The sequence below is a fragment of the Corvus moneduloides genome, chromosome 20 (assembly GCF_009650955.1).
Source record: "Corvus moneduloides isolate bCorMon1 chromosome 20, bCorMon1.pri, whole genome shotgun sequence".
NCBI lineage: Eukaryota > Metazoa > Chordata > Aves > Passeriformes > Corvidae > Corvus > Corvus moneduloides.
The window spans coordinates 4,042,878-4,065,848 of record NC_045495.1 but is presented as its reverse complement, the minus strand read 5'-3'; the positions used below and the strand labels follow the sequence as shown (position 1 = coordinate 4,065,848).

Here is a 22,971-nt window from a genome sequence, read left to right as displayed (position 1 = left end):
GCCGGGGGTCCGCAGGCAGCAGGTGCTGGCAGTGGGGTGCAGGCAGCACCCCTGGCACGATGGTCCCTTGTCCCTGGTACCTGCCACACGGCCAAGGGTGGCTGAGCCCTTTATTAAAGGGGTCCAGGAGCAAAGAGCCAGTTGGGGGCACCCGCCGAGGGGCCGATGGGGCAGAGGGGGGTGAGGGGGTGATGGGGTGGGGGTGTAGCACCGTACACAAGCACATCCTGGCCGGGGGGGCCCGGCAGCTCCCTGTCCTGGGAGGATGCTGGTGCCCAGCGTGCAGGTCCCCGTGGAGGGATGCTCGGCAGCCCCAGCCTGCGGGCACTGAAGCAGGACCCCCTCGGGTGCTGCATGGGGTGCCCATGTGCCAGGGCACCCTGGGAGAAGGATGCGACTGATGCCCACAGAAGGGGGTCAGAGTCCGACCCCCTCCCTGCCCCCTCGGCTCCTGGGGAAAGAACACGGCTCCGGGCTCCTGCCCAAGGTGGGGACTCGGCTTTAATCCCCGGGAGGCCGGGGCAGTCCTGGCCGTGCCCGTGGTCTTGGCCGTGGCCACCTCACTAGTCCGTGCCGTTGGTGAACTGGCAGAGTTTGTTCTCCAGGTCGGAGATGCGCTTCTCCTGCGCTTGGACCGTCTCCTTCAGGGCACGGATCTCCTCCAGCACCTCCTCCAAGGCTGGCTGCTGCAGGGAGGGGGGACACAGGGTCACCGACCAGTCTGGCCCCTCCCACCCCACCGCAGGGCAGGGGTACAGCCCTGCTGTCCCTATCCCCAGGACACTCACAGAGAAGTAGTCGGAGTTGCAGCTGGAGTGGCTCCGTCGGGGGCCTGGCGGGGGTTTGCTGTCCAGGATGTTCTTCTTGACCACCTTCAGCTCCCGGTTCTTGATGGGGACGTACCCATCCCGCAGAGAGATGAGGATGGGCTCTGCGTCCTTCCCTGACAGCCACTCATCCGCCTCCAGGGCTGGCTCGGGGCCTGGCGTGTCGGGGTACAGGTCATCCTGGAAGAGGTCTGACTGCGGGAGGGAGAGAGACCATGGTGAGATGTGGGGTGTCCCCCCCAGGCCCCCATCTCCCCTGGGACCCCCCAGGCTCACCTTGCGTGGCACTGTCATGACGATGGGCTCGCACTTGCGCTCGTGCAGCTTGAAGAACCTGCGTGGCCACAGGCAGTCAGGGTCCAGCTGATTGCCCTGACCCTTCTGGCTCCCCCCAGACCCCTTGGCTCTCACCTGGCGATCTCGCACTTGCTGACATCCAGCCCACGCTTGGGCATGAAGCCCATGCCCCGCTGGGGCTCCTTGCTGCTGTAGGTGTTCAGGTAGTGCACGTAGGGCGCCTCGTCCGTGATCTCGAAGTACCGGATGCTGCTGTCACCCTGCAGGGGTGGGGACAGCTGTCAGCCAGCCCTGGCACCCTCAGGGACAGGGTGGCACGGGGGGTGCACCGCGGGGAGGGTGGGTTACCTTCCCGCAGAGGTAGACGATGCTGGAATCGGCGTCATAGAAGGGCAGCAGGACCCCATTGCTCGTGTCCATCTCTTGCAGGGCAATGGGCTCCTCAAAGTTATTCTGCGGGGCCAGAGCAGTGATAGAGGGGTGTGAGCAGTGACCCCAAAACCCCCACCCTGGTTAGTCACACACGTTAGCCACGGCACACTGGGGGACAGGGCTTGTTCCCTCTGGGGTACATAACCCCCTGGGCAGGCAGCTTGGCATGCCCCCCCGCAGCCCCCTGCCCCACTCCTGTTTACCTGCATGGCTGGGTAACCCCCCAGCCCAGATATACCCCCCTTCCACAGCACTCCCTGCCTCCCAGCCCCCTCCCCCCCACAACACAGCACGGCACACTTGGGAACTTGGCATCTTTTGGGAGGGGGATGCAGCAGACACCCCGTCCGGGGGCAGGGTGGGTTGGCAGGGGGCCTGGGGGGCCAAGTTCCCAGGGCAGCACTCCATGCGGCCTCGTTACCGGGTCCCACAAGCCCAGCTCCCGCTGGCTCATTCTGGTAAAGCCCGTGGTAAAGATGTGTCCTTCCCGCGTGAAGATGGCCCGCACGGGCCTCAGCCCTTCGTGGGGGGCAAACCTCTCCTGGGGGGAGGGGGAGACAGTCAGCACGGGGCACGGGAAGGGGGGAATATGGAGGGGGTCCGGATCTGTCCCCCAAAACAGCCGTTGACTCCTATTCCATGGTGCTCCCTGAGCGCACGCATTGCCAGAGAGTATCCCCGGCACCCAGAGCGCTCCGGGCTGGGCTGAGATCGGTGGGATTGGCGCTGGCCAGGCTGGAGCCGCCGTCTCGTACCAGGTCCCAGAGGCCCAGCTGCCGCTCGCTCATCCTGCTGAAGCCCGTGGTGAAGATCTTGCCATCGGCCACGAAGATGGCGCGGATGGGGCGGGTGCCGTCGTGCGGTTTGGTTTTCTCCTGCGCCGGCGTTAGCGGGTTAAATCAAACACAGAGACGCGCGGTGTGGGGTTAGTAGGGTCAGGCAGGCACTGGGGGGGACCCCGCGGTGGGATGAGGGGGGGCACGGCAGGGGCACTCACCGCTATGATCTGCTGCTTGCGGGGGTCGATGACACGGACCTTCTTGTCCTTGCAGGTGGTGACGAGGAGGCTGCCATTGCGGTTCCAGCCCACGTTGTAGATGAGGTCGGTGTGCATGTCATCCAGCGCCAGCAGCATCTCCCCCGTCCCCACGTTCCAGAGGATCACCAGGTTGTCACAGCCTGCAGAGGACCCAGGGAGCAGATGCTGTCACCGCGTGGATCTCCTGCGACCCCGGGGAGGGTGACCCGGGACCCCCTTACCTGCGCTGAGCAGGACGTTGCGGGCGGTGGGGTGCCAGGAGATGATGCTCACCCGCTTGGAGTGTCCCTCCAGTGTCACCACGGGCTCCGTGATGTTGCGCACGGGGACATAGTCAGGGATCTGCCACACCTGGGGGAGGGGACGGAGAGCAGGGCGTTGGGGATCACCCCGTGTGTGAGCACTAAGCGGATGAGGGCCTCGGAGCCAATTAACCACATCATTAATCCCAGCTCAGCCTGCGGGGAGGGTGGTGAGGGGATGCCAGAAGCGCCTCCATCCTGGGGTGCATCCCCAGCATTCAGGGTGCTGGTGGGCACAGGGAGGGGGGCATGGCTGGGGTGCAGCCCCCAGCCCCCCCACAGCTATTCCTGCGTGCTGAGTTGCCTGGGAGGGTATATTTAGCACAAACTGCTGCATCATGGAGAGAGCAGCCGCCGCCAGCGCGAACGCATGGCACCGGGGCTAAAAATAGGCCAGTGACACTTCACAGGCGGCAAGGGTGGGGGGGGGATGCTCTGCATCGCTCCCCCAGCGGCCGCCACCCCCCTCCCGCGCGGGGACCAGCCCCTCACCATGACGGTGGTGTCCTCCGAGGCGCTGGCGATGACGTTGTCGTTGTGGGGACACCAGTCGATGTCCAGCACGGGTGCTGTGTGTCCTGTCACCAGCGGGTGGTTCTTGTCCACCCGTCCTGTCTGCAATGGTGAGGGGCTGGGATGAGTCTCCCTGGGAGAGACACTGCCAGGTGCCCCCCAAAGCCCAGCCCGGCCACCCTGTGGGGTTGTGGCACAAATGGGGACATGCAGGGGATCCCGGCAGTGGCCAGAGGTTTGCACCTGGCTCGAAGGGGGAAACCGAGGCACATGGGGCAAATGGGGCTCACCTGGCACAAGGCCTCATAGGGACTCAGAGGGGAAGGATGTGACCTATGCGAGGCTGTTTTGTGTCTGCTCTGATGGCGAGGAGGGCTTGGGGACCCCCTCCCAGTCTCTCTGTCAGGGTTGGCAGGGCAGACCCCCACTCCACTGGGTGCTGCTCCCTGGGCATGCTGTGCTCCCAGGGAATTAGGGTTGGGAGGAAGGAAGCTGGGGGTTTCCCACATCACCTCGGTTGCCCCAGGGATGTCACCCTTGGCAGGTGTCGATGATGACCCAGGCTGTTCCTGCCCTGAGCCCCCACATGAGGAGAGGGTATTGGGGCAAAGCTGGGGGGCTCTGGGGCCACAGCAGCTCCCCAAAATCAAAACCCATCAGCATATTGCCCCCACCCAGTGGCGTGGCCAAACCCCAGCATCCTCCCCACTCACCTTGGCAAGGGGCAGGACAATGAAGGCCCCACCACCACCAGACTCCACAATGATGGCCACAAACTTGGGGTTGACGGCGCAGAAGGAGCTGTCACATGTCACCTTGGAGACACGGATGTCCTCGTACATCTGGTCTGCCTTCACCGGCTGCCCGAACACGTGCCGGAACTTGCTCTGGCGCACCACGCGGCGGCTCATGGCTGGGGGGACAGGGTCAGGCCACCACTTCCCCACCCTGGCACAGCTTGGAGGGGTTCTGGTCCCCTCAGTGCTCTGAGAGATTCCTCCTACTCTGGGCACAGCGGGAAGCCTGGGAACACTGAGGTGCCAGGGTTTGAGGATACGGGATGGTGCCTGATGTGGCCCTGACCCTGCCTCAGGGAGCAGGAGTGATCCCTGTGCAGGGATGTGGGGGTGCTGCAGGTGCTGGGGACTGTCAGGTGGTGGCCAGAGCCACTTGGCACTGGGCAGGGACATGGCCATGTCATGTCATAATGCACAGCTGTGCTATGCCCCACAGCTGTGCCCTGTCCCACAGCTGTGCCATGCCCCACAGCTGTACCATTCCCCATAGCTGTGCCATGCCCCACAGCTGTACCATGCCCCACAGCTGTACCATGCCCCATTGCTGTGCCCTGTCCCACAGCTGTGTTGTGCCCCACAGCTGTACCATGCCCCGTGGCTGGCACTGGAGTTGGCACATAAGTTGCTGGAGCAGAGTAGCAGGGCAGAGGGGACTTTGGGGTGGACATAAAGGTGCTGCACACCAGATCACAGCTTGTCCCCTTGTATCCTATCCTGCATCACTGGCCTGAGGTTGCCTGGCTCGACCCGGCACCCGGGAGGAGGGCTGTGCCTCCAGAGCTGCCTGCTGGTGGCTCATGCCTCCCTCCGTGGATCCCTGTCTGGTGGCACGGATCCCTGCCACGCACTCTGCACCCCCACCTGGGTAAGGGCTGGACCTGGCACAGACACACAGCTCCACAGGCACACTGGGGTGTGGAGGAGCCCTTCCCATGGCCCCAGAGGGGTGTCCAGACCTCAGCCACAGCTGGGCACGATGCCCACAGTCACCCATCTCTCCCCCCAGCCTGTGCTGCTCCTGGGACCTGCCCCAGGGGGAGCTGAGACACTCAGGACCACAAAACCCTTGGAGCTGGGGCTCTACCGCACCCATAAGCCACTGGCTACCCCGGGGACTCCCCTCTGCTCTTCTGGGTACACAGCCATTGTCAGGAGCCACATTCAGCCACCAAACCACGGCCAGAGGGCCAGGCACTGCTGTCCTCAGCCCACAGAGCCGGTGTGGGCAGAGGCAGGAGCACATCTGCTCCTCCATGTCCCAGCCGGTGCATTTTGGACAGAGCACACGCAGTGCCCTGCCAAACCACATCTGCCCAGTCCCTGAGTGTCCCCGGAGCCCTCACGGCACTTCAGCATCATCCCTGGCCTGGCTGAACGGGTTGGAGCTGGGCGCTAAGGGGCCCAGAGCCCGGCTACCAAGCGGGGCTGGACAACGGCACCGCTGGTGTCACCCCCCTCGTCTCGAGCACAGTCCCCAGCCCTGGGGAGGGGCGAGTGGGCTCCGTGGGGACGCTCTCCCAGCACCTCAACCATTGCCAGTGGGAGCAGAGTCTGGGGTGTCAGCACGCAGGGAAGGAAGGGACGGCCTGGCTGGCAGGGCAGGGTGTGGGCAGCGTGTGGGGTGCAGGTGGGGGGCAGATGTGATGCAGGCAGAGTTTAGCAGGGTGCAGGCAGCGTGTAGGGTGCAGGCTGGGCTGGGGAGGAGCCGGTGGGGTGCTGGCAAGGTGCAGGCAGGGCTGAATGAGGTGCAGGTGTGGGGTGCAGGCATGAGAGATGGGTGGGGTGCAGGCAGGGCGCAGGTGGGGTCGGATGGGGTGCTGGCAGAGAGCGGTGGGGTGCAGGCGGGATACAGGCGGGGTGCAGGCGGGATACAGGCGGGGTGCAGGCAGGATACAGGCAGGACAGCCCCGCTCCCCGCTCCCCGGCCGTGCCATTACGTTGCCACAATTGAATCCGCAGCGACTGCTCGGGAACGACCAGAGGTCACTGTCCAAATATAGCCATCTCCGCCGGCGGGCGGCGAGGGGCCGGGGCCCGGGGGGCTCAGCCGCGCTCCCCGCGTCCCCCCGTCCCTCCCCACCGCGCTCCCGCCGCCCCCGCCCCGCGCCCGGCTCCCACCTGCGCTCGGCGGCTCCTCCGCGCCCGGGCGCGCCCGGCTCCGCGCTGCGCCCCGCTCGGCTCCGCTCCGCCCGCTCCGGCCGCGCTCAGCCCCGCTGCGCTCCCCCCGGCCCGGCCCGGCCCGGCCCCGCTCGGCTCCGCTCCGCTCGGCTGGGCTCGGCTCGGCCCCGCGCGGTGCCGCTGCCGCAGAGAACAGCTGAGCCGAGCCGGGCGCCGGGGCCGGCACAGCCCCCCCGCGGCGGGCACCGGAGGGGAGGGGAGGGGGGGCCTGGCCCGGCCCCGCCTGCCCCCGCACCCTGCCCGGCCCCCCGCTCTGCCCGCGGGGTCGGGGGCAGCCCCGGCACGGCCACCCCCCGCGCCCGCCCCAAACGCGGGGGGGCCCAAGGGTGCCCGCAGCCCATCGGGCTGGGAGATGGGGGGCAGGAGAAGCCCCCTGAGCCTTTCTGAAGTGTTGGGGGAAACCAAGGGGAGCGGCATCACCCCGGGGGTCACTTCTGCACAGGGCTGTGACCCTGCGATGGGTCATCCCACAGCCCGGTGCCAGCCCAGCCCCACAGGGGCCATGGCCATGGGCTGCCCCTGAGGCTCCCAACACTCACAGCACCCCGCGGGGTCCCCACCTCCCCCAGGAAAAAGGGGTCTGCAAGCCCACCTCAGCCGCAGCCCAGCAGGATGGTTACAGGCACATCCAGAAATCAGATTTGGGATTTAGTGAAGCCCAGCCCTGCAGGGATGCCCTGGTCCAAGGGGATTAAGGGATTGTAGGGCTCAGGGACCAGAGGGAGGGGAGCGGTGGTTCCTGGAAAGGCAGCAAAGCTCTGGACCCTACAAGGGCACCGTGTGGAGCTGGACGAGCATTGGCTGAGCGGGCAGGAGGGGGCAGCTGGCAAAAAGGCAGGGAAGAGGTGACATCCTTGTTTGCCCGGCCAAAGGGGTGGCAGGGAGGGAGGGGGCTGCAGAGACACCCCTTACTCGCCCCGTCCCACCACGGCCCTGGGACGTGCTGTCCTGGCCCTCTGTGCTTGGGGATGGAGTGCCATGTCCTGTGCCAACTCCAAGACGCATCCCCAGCAAGTGAAGAAAAGGCCCTGGGAAGCCTTTCCCCAGCTGGTGCTGGGGGGAGCAGGAGGGGATCGGGCAGAGACTGCTCCCGACCCACAGTGACAGCCCTGCAGCCCTGGCCCCACACCCTGGTGCCCACACTGTTCTGGCCTGGTGGGAAACTCCACGGATGGCGAGGCTGAGCCTAGGGAATTTGGCTTTCTCCATAGCCCCTTGCTCACAGCAAGGCCACAGAAACCCTTGCACTGCCTTTTTTGACACAATGGAGCAAACCCAAAGCCTGAGACAGGTTGTCCAGTGTCCAGCTAAAACCTCACATCCCCCTTGGGAGTTTAAACCCCTCCTCACAGCTCCTGTGTCTGCAGCAGTGCCAGGAGGGCACCTGCAGCATCCCAACAGTTTTAAATACCTAACCCCCGGCATCTTCCCTCCAACTGCAGCGTGGTCTGAAGTTCATCTTGTTTGGACGCACTGCTCCATCACTTGGGAGAGGATGGGGCTGTCCACCCTTCTGGTAGGATGTATGAGGAACAACCCCACTCTGGCTTCTGAGATCCCCACTACCACCCCATGCTCAGAGAGCAGCACAGATCACTCCTCACCCCCAGCCCTGATCCCAAACAGGAAGCCACACATCTTTGTCATCTTCAAAATAAAACTTTTATTTATTCGGTAACAAGAACATTGAATCTGCACATCAGTGCACAAGTTCACATTTAAAAACAGCTGAGCACATCGGTCATAAAGTCTTTAGGGGGAAAGGGGACGATCCCAGCCACCAAGGAAGATCCAGGAGGGGCAAACAGAAGTGCTCCCCTCCCTGGTTTGCAACCCCACCGCCAGCTGCTCGGCCCCGGACAATCCCTACAAACCAGCGCACGGACGTCACATCTCCATAAAGGAAAATAAAAGGCACTGGCACCTTCTCTCGTGCCAACAGAGATGTCTGCAGCGCGGGCGGGCTGTTAGCTCCTCTGGCAGCACCACTGGACAGGCACCGAGCCCTGCGCCAGCCCGGACCCTCCTGCGCCAGGCCAGCACCTGCCTCTGCCCCACACCAAGGGCTCGGGGGTCCCTCCCTTGGGGAGAAGTAGTGGGGTTTGTGTGGAGCCAGGACCGGATTAAGGCAGGACGCACCGTGTGGGGAGCAGGGACCTGCGGTGGGTATGGCTTCCTCCTGCCAGAGGGCTGCGAGGCTCCTGGAGCCCCCGGCAGGTGCAGTGCCCCTGTGGCCATGGATTCCCAGCTCGCTCCTCCCAGGAGGTCCCTGGAGCAGCCGGAGGTGGGGCGGGATCCCTTCCACCAGGCCTTTGCTGGCAGAGAGACATGGAACTAATCCCTGCTCCGTTTAAACATCCAAGTGACCCAGAAGCGGCGTCACCTCCTGCCACCCGTCACCTCCTGCCACCCGCTGGGACCGTGCCCCCAGGAAAGGGCCGAGAGGGGAGAGATTTGTACACGTCACAACTTCTCAAGCAGACCGGACACACACTCACACACACACCCACACACACCACCGAGTGCAACAGAACGCAGTGTAGAACCAGTTTCACGCACACGCAGTCCGTTTGTGCAAGGCTCACACGTTACAGTACGGCCGGGACGGGGCAGCGATGGCTGGGATATTGTACAGGAGTCAATGTAAACAATAAAGCGTCCTCCGAGAGGCTTCGCCAGAGACCAAAGAACAGTTGCTTTGTACAAAAATGCCCTTAAAACAACACGTTTCTCCCAAACCCCCTCTACCCGCGAGGCTTGTCAGATGCTGAGCACCCCGGAGGTGCTGCTGCTCCCTGTGGTGCTCAGCGGGTCACAAGAAGCTCTCGTGGAGTGGCTCCAGGAACCTCCCACGAGCCAAGAGCATGGAGAAGGGACAATCGTCCCCAGCAGACACCTCTGATGCCAGGGGCTTGGTGGCTTCATTGCCCAGACACTGGGAAAGGAGGTCCAGGTCCCTCCAGTCTGTCCCCTTCCTGCCATCCCGCTCAGAGCCTCCAGACCTCCAAGGCCTTCATCACTCTGCAAGAGAACCACTTTTCCTGACTCCCTCTGCCTGCCCACAGCCTTCTCAGAGAAAAACCAGTTGTGCTGGGCCAGAGCCAAGGACAAGGGGACAGCGAAGCACCTCCCTGCAGGGGCCTCTGCCCCTTTGCTGCTCTCCCCAGCTGAAGCACCTGGAGAGCAGCTGAGTATTGGAAGGAAGCAGCATTTCTGGTCTGCATCGAAGACCCTTCCCAGAGGGCATTTCTCCTGAGATCAAGCCGGGCAAAGAAACCCGATCCTTTTCCTCCTCCTCCTGCCTTCTCAAGGGAAAAAACTCTACACAAGGCTTTTCCCTCCCCAGCAGATCCTCGTCACCAGGACATGCTGCCAGCCAAGCATGCACCCTCCAATGCAAGGCAGGCTGGTGGCACCCAGTCCCTTCCACCTGTGGAGGGGCAGGCAGGCATGTCCTTGGGGTCAGGATGGTGGGCAGTAGGGCCTGGTGCAAGTTTGTGGGGGAGGTAAGGACTGAACCTGCCCTTCTCAAGATGACGTGAGCCACTTGGCCTTTCCACAGGGTCTGCCTGGCTCCGGAGCCAGCTGGAGCGGGCTAGGAGAAGCCACATGTCTCTCAGTGTCCCAAAGAAGTATCTGGCCTCCTGGGCCAGGGGCTTGGGTGACTTCTAGGGACTGAAATGGCCTGGGGTGACGTGCTGTTTGACCCAGGACAGGGCTGTGCTCCAGCATGGGTGACAACCCCCTGCCAGAGTTCAGGAAAGGGAGGGATAGTGCTCGTGGCTGCTGGAGCACAGGCGGACTCACAGACCTTGCCCAGGCTGCAAGGCAGCACAGGAGGACCCCTGGGAGCTAATGGAGCGCAGCAAGGTGGCATTACCTTGCCAGCTGCTCGGCTATCCTCTGCCACCAGCTGTGGGCAGGCTGGGGATCGCTGACACCCCTTCCCCAGGGCAGGCACATGCTGCTTCCCAATACTCCAGAGCACTCCGGTGCCGTGCACTCCTTTCCAGCTCAAGAGTTTGTCCCATCAGAGCCTGCAAGGCTCTGCAGCTTTAGGGCTGCTTTCTAGGCATGGCCTTGGCTGCTGCTCCTCCCACACCACGTCCTCTCCGTGCTGGGCTTCAGCAGCCTGAGCCATTCTGCATCTTCTCTTTGCTTTGCTCCTCCCCAGAGGGCAGGTCTGGGCCCCAGCCGAGCACCAGCTCAGGACCTGCCACAGGACTGTGGACAGGACCCAGAGCTCCTCTTGGCCTTTCCCTCTGCTCCTACAGCACAGGGACAACTTGCTGATGCACACAGCTAGAAATGAGGAGCTTTGATTAGCCAAACTGCTCAGAAACCACAAAATAATTTGCTGAAACTTGGAGCAGAGCCTTCACACACGGTTTCTCTGGGGAAGCAAGAACCTGCAGAATGGCTGGGAGCAGCCAAAAGCTTTCCACGTCCAACTGGCACTCCTGGAGCCCAGCTTCAAGCAGGAAGGAGATGGGCAGACACACAGTGCCCCTCCCACCGTGGGGTAACAGGGGTTCACGCAGGACTGGAGGAGAAGGGACACATTTGGCATCAAGGCTCACTTTTGGAAAGGGAAGACAGCTTAAAATGTCAAATCCACTCCCGTGTCTGTGCAGATCACAAAGAACAGAACTGAGTTTGAGTCAGGTGGGTTTGTTTTCCAGTTTACAGAACACAGTCTTGCCCTTCTTTTTTTTTAAAAAAAAAACATAGAAAAGACCAAAAAAAAAATTAATATAAATATCATATATACAATTTAGCCCCCCCCCCCCCAAAAAAAAAAGAAAAAAAAGAAAAAGAAAAAGAAAAATCTTCACGAAAAGATTTTCTCTCTGGGTCCAGAGTTAGAAGTGACAGCAGAGAGGACAAAGCTTTGCATTAAGGGCAGTATGTCATGTAACAAAAACAGCTCAAGGTTGGGGAGCGGCCAGAAACACCCGTGAGCGTGGCAGAGAGGAGAGGGAAACTCAGGCAGCACAAGAACAGCTTTGGGGCAGAGGGCAGGCAGTAGGAGGAGGGCGGAGGACAGATGATATGGCCATGAACTTGGAAGGCCCACAGCAGTATTCAAGTAATGGGAGGGTTAAAACCCTAATGAGGCGTTTGTTTTAAAAGAACACTGGCTTTGGGGGTAGAGGTGAATGTGGCAGCTCTTGGAGGAGCTCTGCCCCACCTCAGCACAGAGCAGAGAGCTCTGTGTGCCCCATGGCAGACAGGAAAGCTGGTCTAGGTGCTGCCTAGGGTTATTAGAGCCCATCCCTCGGGAGGACTTACCCCTGTGTGCTCCTTTTGGGGAAGCACCAGCTGAAGCGAGCCCAGGGGGTTTGTCCTGAAGCAGCTTTGTGAGGGTTCTGCCAGCATCGTGGAGTTCCAGTTTACAGAATAAAAGAAAGGCCAAACAAAGGGACCTTGGCACAACCTTCACATTTACAGGGGCTCTCACCCCACCAACTGCCCAGCACCATTTCAAGGCATGGGGAAAATTCAAGTTAGGAACTAGGATCTGGTTGTAAGCAAAACTCCACCTTGCCGAAGCAAGCCAACATCAATTTTCTCATGGTAAAGGTGTTCTTTTAAAACAAACCAACAACAACAACAAAAAAAGAACATTTGAGGTTATCTGAGTTAAACTTAAAAAAACCCAAACAGTCCTGCAGTCAGAGTCACACACAGAAGAACCAACCCACACCTACATGCGCCAGGAACAGTAAAATGACAATATATATAAAATTAACCAATAAAGTGCATGTTCCTTATATTACACCTGCCCCTTGCGTGAAAGCAACACCACGGGTTCTGGGTAAGAAATCACAGCCAAGGGCCCAGGATCACATCGTGTTGTAGAGGGGATTGGTTGTCCGCTTTTTGTCATTGGTCTTTTTGAGCCTCCTCAGAGGGTGAGTTCTCCCGTGCTGCTGCCGTGGGGCGACAGCCAGAGCTTGAGATGGAGACAAGGAGTCCAGGACCTGCACTTGGAGCAGTGGAGGGCTCTCCCCGGAGCTAGTCCACGTCGGATCTGCACTGGAACACAAACTCTGCTGGCTGGAGCTGCACTCTTTGGCGTACTGAGCCAGCGGCCTCTCCACCGGCTTGCTCTGGGCAATGCACTCGGCTGTTCTGAGCTGTTCCACAAAATGCTTAGTGGGCTCTGGGGAGGAGAGGAGATGCTTCCCACATGGACTCTCTGAGCCCTTCTCGAAACTCCCCCCACAAAAGCCACGACCGAGGGCAACGCAGGTGAGAAGCACCGGGTTGGCATCGGAAGAGGCTGACTCCCTCTCGCGTAAGTCATCCTTGGAGAGGTCCAGGCAGTCCAGTTTGGCCAGGGATGCCGAGCGCTTCATGTGGGAGGGCGTGGTGAGCCCTGCGTGCCGGATCCGAGCCTCTATCTCCTTGGCCCGCTGCTTGACCAGCCCGGGGCTGCTGGAGCGCTCCTTCACGCTGCGGCTGCTGGAGCTGTGCGGGAGGCTGTAACACAGGAACGAGATGTCCAGAAAGTCCATGTTTTCAGCATGCTGCCTGCTGAAGTCCTCACTGCTCAGCTGCCTCGAGATGCCAGCACTGCCCCCGCAGAGAGGTTTGGGACCATCCCTGAACGGGAGAGTTGCATCTCCCTCGGTGCCACACGGCGTGACCGGCTCATCGTCTGTACTCGTGCTCTGCTCGGTGACACCTTCCAGGTGAATGATGTAGGGGTAAGGAGAGGGCTCGAGGCTGCCTGGAGGTGGACAAGTCACCTGGGCAGAGGGAGAAGCAACGCCGAGGTGAGCAGATATCCCACCGCCTTCCTCGCTGCGGCTGCCCACGGTGAAGGCGGCCTGCTTGCGTACCGTGTGCTCCGGCGGCGAGGGATCCACCGGAGCCTTCTCCAAGCACACCGAGGGGTTCAAGTTTTCATCTAAAGACGGGGTGGCCGTGGCCAGCCCGCCCTGCTCACAGCTTGTGTCGGGGCGCTGCTCTGCAGGCCTCACCGTGAGGGTGTATTCGATGATTTCGATTCTCTTTGGCAGGAGGGAGGGCAGGGATGGCTCCTCCGTCCCGTCAAACGAGACCACTGTCCTGCGCTCTTGTGCCGCTCCCTCCTGCCCCGGGCTGGGCTCTGCGGGCAGGGACTCCTGGGCAGGGGGCCCGAGGGGTGCAGGCAGGTGTCTGCCCACAGGCTGCTCTGCCCCAGGAGGCAGCAGTGGTTCCTCAGCACCTGGACCCTGAACCTTGTCACCCTCCAGAGCCAGCTCCAGGGGTGGCTCCTCGCTCTTCCCCCGTGGCAGGAGCTCGGCAGCAGGGGAGTCGTTCCTGGAGTTCTTGCGGGTCAGTAAAGTGCAGGCTGGGGCTGTGTGCTGGTGCTCCTGCTCCTGCCTCAAGCGCTCCTCGAACTCCAGCGTGGCGCGCCGGACGGAGCCGGGGCACCACTTGGGCTCAGGGTTGATAGAGCCACGAGGCTCCTGCTGCTCCCCACCAGAGCTGCTTTCCTCCAGGTCTGATTTACCAGAAGACAGCTGCAGAGATGGGGCTTCTTCCTGCTCAGCTGGCAGAGGGTCCTTCTCCTTTTCCTGGTGTCCAGCACAGGCTCCTTCACTCTGTTCCAGTTTTTCTGATGCCCAAATCACCTCCACTGGCAGGTCATGCACCATGTTCCTCTTTGGTGTCTGGCTGAGGTTGGCTGAACCCTCTTTTTGCTGGGCAGGTCCTACTCCCTGGTTGATTGACTCGATCTCTGTGATAATTTCCTTCACAGAAATGGCATTTTCCGAGTGGGATCTCGTGAGATGACCTGCACCAGGCAGCTCAGGGACCTCCTGCAACACACAGACAGGAGAATTATGGAGTGCATCAGCTGTGCTGACACAGGGCAAACAGCAGCAGGGTAGAGAAAACAGGGGTGCACATCCCCAAAGGAACAAAAAAGCATGTGGCAGTGTGTGGAGAGAGATCACCACAGCACTGATCACTAACGTAGATTTTTTTACTGTCTCTGGGACTGAATTTAACATATTCCAGGCTGGATCTTCACTTAGACTGAGATCTAAGAACTTTAATTGCCACAAACCCCAAGGAAAAGGTAGCTTTTTTTTTTTTTTAAGTGAAGAAAAGTCCAACAGAAAGAATCCTAATACTGCTAAAAGTGCCATTTTGAACTGAAAACATGACAAATTCTGCTCACGTATGGAGCAAACAGAAGTACAGCAAAAAGAATGACCAAGCATTGAAACACTCTGGTTTCCCAGAGGAAAATGGCCAGGGAGGATCCCAATCCCCACAGACACTCTCTGCCAAATCACAGGAGAGGGCACTGGCCTATTATATTTGGAAGAGCCTTACTGCCTCACATGGAGATGGAAAAGATTCAAGCAATTCAGTGTGGAATTTAAATAAGAGAAGCTCCCAGAAAATGATGGCCCAGGACATCATCAATCCCTGTGAGAGTCCTGGAGGCTGAAAAGCAATTACTAGAAAAAGGTACCTAAATTTAGAGGTTACTAAATTTTGTCAAGACCATCTCTCTACCCAGGAGAAGTGAGCCATGACGTGCCCAATCCCATCACTCCAGACCTGGACAGGTTAATTTCTTCCTCCAGCAATGGAAGCTCTACACCTGCCTTGATTTACTGCCCCAATGCTGGTACTTCCCAACCAGGGAAAAGGGCCAGTTTTGCCCCATTCTTTGGTGGATTTCTCAAGTCAGATAAGTATCTGTGCAGATTTGGGATGCTGGCTGGGCTCAGGGTCTGGCTAAATTAGTGGGTCAAGTCCCACCTTTCTGCTGTCCTGATGCAAAACTCAAAAATAAGTTTCTCATGAGAACAGCACAGCAGGTCAGGTCAAGGTCAGCTCATGGCCCTGCCAATGCCAGCAAACTGATGTTTAAGGAAAAAGTGCAGAAAAGGGCAAGTATCTAAAAGCGAAGGAAGGGAGAAGCATCTAGCAATCCCTCCCCAAACACTCTGTCCAGTGAAAGCAGGGCTAGAAAATCCCATCCACAGCCACCCCACGGACAGCATCGAGCAGCAGTTCCTAAAAAAACTGAGCAAGTTATTTTAACCTTTTGTTGCTCTTCATCTGTGGAAGAGTCATCTGATGCCTGAGGAGAGTTTCCAGGGCTGTGCCTTCGAGCATCTGCACTCCCATCTGCAGCAGGTGGCACTTCCAGCATGGGCACCCTGGAGACCCCATTCCTCCCAATCCCTTGCTCCTCCGGCCTGGAATGGGAGCAGGTGCGTGACCGGCTCTCCTGGGAGAGCTCCACGAATTTCTCCAAAGCGCTGAAGAAATCAATCCTGTCTGTGCTGAGGTCTGTCACTTCGGGCTGAGGGTTCTGTTGGAGACCTGGGGAATTTTGGTTTGGGGATTGGGGGAAGTCTTTTAAGCATGAAGTGAATTCTTCCATGGGAACCAAGTGCACGTTCATATCAGGCTTAAGGGCATCTTTTTCTAGATCGTCCACTGTCAGATCAGGAAACTCCGTTATTTCCAAGGGGTGCTGGAGCTGCATTAAGGCCTCAGAAGCATGGCAGTTGTCAGGGGGGACAGAGTCTACACAGCACCCTGCCGTACAGCCATTGATATTGTTCAGGTTCAGCTTGTCCTCCATCTGCTCAGCGTGGAAGTCTCTGCAAGTAAACTCTAAGTGGATCCTTCTCTCCTTCACACACACGTCCTCGATCATGTTTGTGTCCTCTGGGAGCTGCTGCTCTCTGTCCAGCTCAGCTGAGTAGATGGGAGACATGGGCTGCTGGTTGTCGTTGGTCTTGGCCTCTGAGATCTGGTCGGCTGAGGTGGTGATCTCCTTTTTGTTCAGCTCCAGCCCAGCCTTGCAGATGGGCTCGTGGTGATCCGAGAGGTCGCTGTCCGAGTGTGAGCGCCACAGTTTGTTGTGCCGCTGTTTGCTGCGGGCAAGGAGAGCAAAGGAAAACAGTGAGTAATTTCCACATACCAGAGCCAGATCTGCCTTGTAAGAGGTTGTAAGAGGACACAACCTACAACAAAAACTGTGCCAAATGCTGGAGGAGTCACTGGCCACAACTGCAGCTTCACCTGAGCAGTTCAGGGCCAAACCTGCTGCTGGAAAAGTTGATTCAGTAAAGAGCCACTTTCCAGGAGCTGAATCCCATGGCACCATTCTGCTCCACACACCCCTCGCTATTCCCCTGTGGCATTGGATCTGTCCACTCAACAAATGCAATGTTTAATTGACTGCAGAATTTGGTCCCTTCTCAGCCAGCACTTTGCCATTTGCTAGCAGGTGAGCAGTGACCAGATGAGAGAGAACCCCTTGTGCTGGACACAAGCAGGTGGTAGGCACTGAATAAAGTCCAGTTTCCCTCACGGTTCCTTCTCTGAGTAGCTTCAGTCATCAATAACTGGCTCTTGTAACCAAAGGATAGGGTGGGATGAGTAGAGGTGGGTGTGTGCAAAAATACATAAGATATCCTCAATGGTAAACAAACAGCCCAAATTACCACCCACCTTCCATAGGAAGGAAGCTCAGAACTCCTCCAGCTCCTGGAAAGCCCCTTTAGGAAAGTCTGAACCATCAAAAGGCCAAGCAACTGCCAGTGGCATTGCATCACCTTCCTTATCTCCACCTGCCAAAATCTCCAACCCATGCACCTGGGCTTACAGAGAGCACTGGAGGCAACTTCTTGCCATGAAATCCCAGAGCTAGCCCAGGCTGCCAGGGTTTGCTGAGTGGCCACGGCCACAGGGATGTGTTTCCACCCATTGCCCCTAGGAGGAACACAGAAACCACAGAAACCTCCTTGGAGCTGCAGGAGATCTTGCAAAACCCCTCCAGTACCTTGCTGTTATGAGCAGGCGCTCCCAGACACATCCAGTGACCACAGGAAGTTAATTAACAGATGGTACTGAGCTAATTACCGTGTGCCAGCTCACCTGTGGGTGCCGAACAGCTAAGGAAAATAATCCATTGCAGATTTAGCTTTCCAACCCTATAATCAGTGACAACCTTCACGTGCGACACAGGTCCTTTCTCAGGAGAGGAGGGTCAAGATCAAAGGCCAAGGACACTGTCCTGAAGTGCACATGCTCTGTCTCCAATGGTTTTTGGAGCAGTTTGACACTGGCAGCAGAACCAGGCTTGCCCTTAAGGCAGGTTCTTGCCTGGGCTCTGTATGGGATTGTCATCTGCCATCTCTGCTCATACAGCCTGGGGAGCTGCTGGTGTTTTCTGAGGGCACTTCAGTGCTCAAATCCAGCCCTCTGCTGCACATCGGATTTTTAAAGTGAAAATTACCCTCCTGTGTGAGCAACTGGCACAGATCTGAGGACCAAATCAGGTGTCAAGCACCACTGGCAGAGGTGTGCTGTGCTATCTTCCAATCTCACACTTCCCCAGTCTGACAACCTGCATGAGGTGCTTGATGCAGAGTCAGAGAACAGGAGCCCACGTCCCTTGTCACAGCCCACAGCCACCCCTTGACCTTCCTGGGCAACATTCCCAGTGCTTGTGCCCACACCAGCTTTGGACCAGGAGTCCCCCACACCTCCCACCAGCTCTCCAGGCTTGGGTATAAAACTGCTGCTGATTCACAAGCTGCACAAGGCACAGGAGATCCCATACACCAGTTTCCTGTAACTTATCTATAACTAATAACAGAAACAGGCCTGGCTCAGCCTTGCTGTGTTTATCAACAGAGGGAGGGGACAGTTTAACTAACCCCAGGAAGCATGACAGTCCCAAAGAGCAAAACACACTTGTTGTTGTGACTAAAAGCAGGCAGGGGGTTTTCATTTTACAGCTGGAAAACATATCCCAGTTGCCATAACCCCAGCACAAAACCGTAACTGGATAGTGTGAGCACATGGCTGCCCTCACATACCTTCCCCCTGAAATTGGAGCAGTCACATGAGTGTCAATCTGTTGGTTTTTATGTTTTTGTTTTTTTTACCTGTCCTGGAATACTGCAGCAATAAACAAGGCGGCCAGAGGGCAAAGCTGAATAACACAAAGAAAGAGGGAAAAAAAGCAGTTTGGAGCTGAGAGAGGAAGTGGATAAAGAGGGACAGTTTCTGCAGCATGGAGGGGCCATTCCTTGCTTCAGTGAAGCTTCATTTACTGCAGGCTTTTTCGTCCTCCACAGATGTAACGCACTGCTCTTGCATTTTTTAAAGCCTCACAAATAATCCTGTTTGTGCCATTGTACAGGGACTTGAAGAGTAGGTCAGGAGCAGGGCTGTGCTTCAGTGGAAGGGAAGCCACATGCCTATAAATGGTGGCAGCAAGAAAGATATACCTCCAAAAAAGAAATTACTAAAAGGGAAAAATAATCCTTAACCAAAATGTTTGTACAGGGTGGCTTTGCAGGCATGTCACCAACCACCAGATTGGCAGATTACCCAAACCAACTGCTAGCCTGAGGGCTTAAAGATGTGAGAGACCAGCTGGTCCCACACCAGGGCTCCTCACAGGTGTTCACTAACCTGTTGGTGCATTTTTCACACCTAAAAAGCTTCTTTTTCTCCATCCAATCTACCCCAATGAGATCTAAGTTCCCAGTGTGGTCATTGCAAACCACACTGGTCAGGTCATCTCTGGCCCAGAGTTAAGCACTGACCTTTACTAACTGGTGCCAGCAGCATGTTTGGTGTCACATGAGGCACCCAAGGCAGGTGTGGTGTCTGTCCCAAAGGGTTTCAGTCCAGCAGGGCACTGTTTTTTAAAATTATCTATTCCATGTGATCTGTCCTGAGACTCGATACCACTTGGCTGCTTTTTTAGAGAGAAAGAGGGTCATTATGGCAGGCAGGGTTTGGGGAGCAGGAGAGAGGAAAGCAGGCAAAGCAAGAGGTGGAGGATGAAGATCCTGTGGGTGCAGCTGGCCAGGGAATAAGTTGGGAGGAGCCCCGAGGTTGTTTACCTGTGCAGAGAGGGAAAGAGGAAGCACACTACAGTGACAGGGGAGCTTTCACCAAGGGTTTGGTGTAAAAATTGGGAATCCAGGCCTGGCCCAGCAACACACACAGTCAGGCTGCTGGGAACACGTAGAGAGCAAAGAAGGAAGGATAAGTTACTAGAATGAAAGGGAAGGGAGGTCTTTGCAAGTGGATAGAACTGACATGAAAGGACAAAATCAAGCAGGGGACAGAGGTAAGAAGTGTGCCCTAAAGCGAGCACATGAGTGACTGAGCTGCTGTAAATAACAGCGTATAAAACAATGGCTGGACTCGACCTTAAAGCTATTTTCCAACCTAAATTGATTCCACAATAAGCAGGCATCTCCCAATAGCACTGAGCAGCTTTGAAATTTACTGTTTACTTTGGTCCAAACCTGCTAAGAGCTACCCCCTGTGGCAGAAGGCTCAGATTGAGTAACTCTGTTTGCTGCAGATCTGCTCCCAGGCAAAGCACACCAGGATCCCAAACAAAATACCATAATCTGGCAAAACAGAGTATCACTACCTCCTTCCTGCTGATCACGTGAAGACATTGCTTAACACAGCTTAGAAACATGCAATATTTATCTCTTTTTGCTAGTCAGGTGATAGGCTTGGGATTACAACACACTTGCCCATACCCAGGCCCAGCTCCAGACCGGCCTCAGGACTCCAGGCAGGAATAAACACCACTGCTGCAATGCACAGAACATCCTGTCCCCTCCCCTCACACCAACACTTACCAAAGGGGATCTAAATAAAACCAGACCAGCTGCTGAGGAGGGGCATGCTCAACAGGGAACTGTGAGGAGACAAAGCAAGTTCCCTGCCAAGTGATGTTACAAGCAACAGGGATATCATTTATCTATGTTGGAGCCTGCATAGCTCTTGAATGTTGCACTCAGATAACACTTTATGGGATGCTACTTTCCAAAAACCAAACATCCTAGAAGTCAAGCAGCCTCCTGAAAGCTCCTTGTTACACCCATCTTCCCAGGCTCAGCTGAGATAACCCTGAGAACAGAGTGCTACCCTTCCTAAGATCCCGAGCTTGCACAACGCAGTGATACAAGCTCTGACTATAAGAACAGAGTCAACCATTGAAGTGTCATGCCTTAACATGGACAATCAGGATCATTCCTTCCACTCACCTGGCCAGCAGGATCCCTTGGTACTCCTCCAGCTGCCGCATGAAGCTGGGGTTGGGCTTGGTGACGGTGCGCCGTTCCTTCACGTAGTCGTAAGCCCTGTCCAGGTTCCAGCCATATTCCTTCATGGCATAGGCAATCACCGTGGATGCTGAGCGGCTCACTCCCATCTTGCAGTGCACCAGGCATTTAGAACCATTTTTCCTGAAGTGAGAGAAAGAACAAAAGAGGATCATTAAACAGAAAACATATGACAAGCTTAAGAAAGCAGCAACTTCTTTACCAGAGTATTATCAAATGTATTTTCAACACTGTGGCCGCAGCTGGAGTCTGGGATGTGATCTGATAATCCAATTTACAAACTGGAGCAAGACACACAAAGAAACTGAAGAACAAGGTCTAATTAATATTTGCAACAGATTTTGTTACAACAGCTCTTCTGAAGTTGTTATTGCAAAGTGGATAAACACAGAGATACAGGAAAACCCTTGAAGACTAATGTAGCACCCTTGAGCTCAGCCCAAATGGCCCACTGGCATCAAGCAGTATTCCAAGTAAAAAGAGAACCTGTACCACAAACGTGGTGTCACAACTTAGAAACACATCCCAAAGAGATACTGAGCAGTTCAGGGCAGCCTCTAGCACGGAGATGTTGTTCTACTGCAAACCACAAAATGAAAATGCTCTGATGCTAGGTAGGCAAGGAGGAAAAGCAGTTAGGAAAATCAGCAGGAAAACAAAATGCTTAGTATATATCTTCTAAACGTGTGTGTTGTGTTTTCTGAAAAGACTTACTTTGCCTTGGAGATGAATTTGTAGGTATCATTCCAGTAAGCCAGAAGATCTGTAGCTTCTTCATCATAAACCCGAATATTGTGGTATTCGAAGAGCCCAGGGAAGAAATTATCTATTTCTCGAGTCACATTCAAAATATACCGCACCCTGCATGGGAACACAGAGAGAAACACAGCCAGTTCAGAGAGATGTCCCACTGCTACACTGCAGCCTTGCCTTGCTTTGCTAAGGGCATTTGGAAGTGCACTCTTGAACAAAATTCCTGGGAAGCCAGGACTTAATGCAAGGAAGCAGCAGCTAACACAGACAATAGGTTTTGCTGGGCAGTGTAGAGCCTGATAACAGGGATCCATGGATATAAACTTCCTCTGCACTATGTCAGGTCACACTGCCCACCACCTCTATGCTATGTGTCAGCAACACTTATGCCACAAGAGCTCCTGCAATTAGTGTTTGCACACTTTTCTCCAAGCCCCTTTGTGAATCTCTCCTCCTGCTGTACCAAAACCACGGGAAGATGAACACTAAGCCCCCAAGTAACACCAAAGATAAACAAATGCATAAAATAACTAGAGAGATGTAACAGACAATGAGCCTCTGGGGAGGATTTATTTGTTATCCCTAAATTTTCTGGAAAGGAAACTGCTAGAGAAAGCGTGTGGTATTTATGTACACTGCACTCAGTATTTTTAGCCCTGAGGGTTACTTGTAAGATGCTTATGAAATGCACTCGTGCTGGGATATCAGGCAGAACAAGGGCGCTGCAAGGGAGTGACACCCCTTTTCCCAAGCAGGTATGAGATCACTGGCAATCAAGTAGGACCTGTCAGACTCAAGGAAACCACAGCAAAGCCTGAGCTCAACAAGAAGAGTCAATTTTGCCAGGCTGAATTTCTGAGGTATAGAATTACACTATCAATTCAGCAGCATGATTAGTTTTTTCCACTGGATTGGCACAAATAAGCCAAACCCATGAATAATTATTTAATTGCACAATCCCGATGCTTATATCCACCTGGTCTGGAGAAAGGACACTCTAAGCTTGAAAAGTAGGAATGGCAGGAACCAGAGGACCCCATCAGTGCTCGGCCTGAGAGCTGCAGGACTTTACTTCCTACTGGGCCCCACTCAGAGCACCAAATGCTCTTCTCCACATTTTCCTTCCTGCCACAGCCTGGAGGTCCGAAGTGCCTCTGTAATCAGTCCAGAACAACGGGCTGGGGCCGAGGGCACGGAGCCAACTATGCAGCATCCAGTTCAGTAATTGCAGCTTTTTACTACTTATAGCTATGAGCTTGCTGCCTTCCTTTGTTTGCCTTGGGGACATTAGTCAAGGTCGGAGGAAGATTCTTTTACTTTAGGGTGCCTGTTCGTGGGACAAGGAGTTTGGAGGAAGCAAGAGCTTGTTTGGATCTGCAAACCCTTTAGTAAGACTCAGGTTACACAGCAGGTATGGAATAGAGTTTGTTGGTTAAAGCCAGGCTCTTGCTTTTAAACTGATGGCCTGAAGCTACTCACCCTCTGTTCTGCAAATCTTCCAAATTGGAGGCATTCCATTCTGAGCCCTGCAGGGAAAACATGCAAAGGGGACACATCAGGCAGAAGGAAGGCATGGCCAGACAACTGGTGGAGGGAGGGATGGTCACCAGTGAACCAGAGGAGGAAGCTGACCAGCAAAAGGTTGAAGAGCTGGGGGTCCTTTGAGCATAGGGGTACACAACTGGTAACCAGGAC

At 56.4% G+C, this 22,971-nt stretch overlaps 2 protein-coding genes across 9 annotated transcripts in view; both read right to left on the bottom strand.

Moving 5' to 3' along the window:
* Positions 1-92: 92 nt before the first annotated feature.
* CORO6 (coronin 6) lies at positions 93-6,380 on the bottom strand. 6 transcript variants are annotated; one of them, XM_032129652.1, is made up of 12 exons: positions 6,326-6,380; positions 4,124-4,323; positions 3,390-3,512; positions 2,817-2,946; positions 2,554-2,735; positions 2,312-2,431; positions 1,978-2,097; positions 1,473-1,577; positions 1,239-1,384; positions 1,104-1,161; positions 789-1,022; positions 93-686 (listed from the first exon to the last, which is right to left on the bottom strand). In XM_032129652.1, exons 2-12 carry the CDS (start codon positions 4,319-4,321, stop codon positions 564-566), a joined length of 1,539 nt encoding a protein of 512 aa, XP_031985543.1. In that variant the 5' UTR covers positions 4,322-4,323; positions 6,326-6,380; the 3' UTR covers positions 93-563. The 6 variants fall into 6 exon arrangements, with proteins under 6 accessions (XP_031985543.1, XP_031985537.1, XP_031985540.1 ...); XM_032129646.1 differs by lacking the exon at positions 1,978-2,097; XM_032129649.1 differs by lacking the exon at positions 1,978-2,097 and having other exon boundaries at positions 93-683.
* Positions 6,381-11,138: 4,758 nt separating this feature from the next.
* SSH2 (slingshot protein phosphatase 2) overlaps positions 11,139-22,971 on the bottom strand; it is an 88,227-nt gene continuing 76,394 nt past the window's right edge. For all 3 annotated transcript variants that reach the window (XM_032129633.1, XM_032129634.1, XM_032129635.1), the window contains 5 exons: positions 22,756-22,802; positions 21,238-21,384; positions 20,446-20,646; positions 15,444-16,287; positions 11,139-14,199 (listed from right to left, as the gene is read on the bottom strand). In XM_032129633.1, coding sequence (XP_031985524.1) covers positions 12,232-14,199; positions 15,444-16,287; positions 20,446-20,646; positions 21,238-21,384; positions 22,756-22,802 — 3,207 coding nt within the window. In that variant the 3' untranslated portion in view covers positions 11,139-12,231. The remainder of the gene's footprint in view (positions 14,200-15,443; positions 16,288-20,445; positions 20,647-21,237; positions 21,385-22,755; positions 22,803-22,971) is intronic.

Coding starts and splice junctions, on each gene's coding strand:
- CORO6 (XM_032129652.1), bottom strand. CDS start 4,321: ATGAGCCGCCGCGTGGTGCGCCAGAGCAAGTTCCGGCACGTGTTCGGG. Junction 3,513..4,123: donor TTGTCCTGCCCCTTGCCAAG/GTGAGTGGGGAG, acceptor TCACCATTGCAG/ACAGGACGGGTGGACAAGAA. Junction 2,947..3,389: donor CGGAGGACACCACCGTCATG/GTGAGGGGCTGG, acceptor CCCCTCCCCCAG/GTGTGGCAGATCCCTGACTA.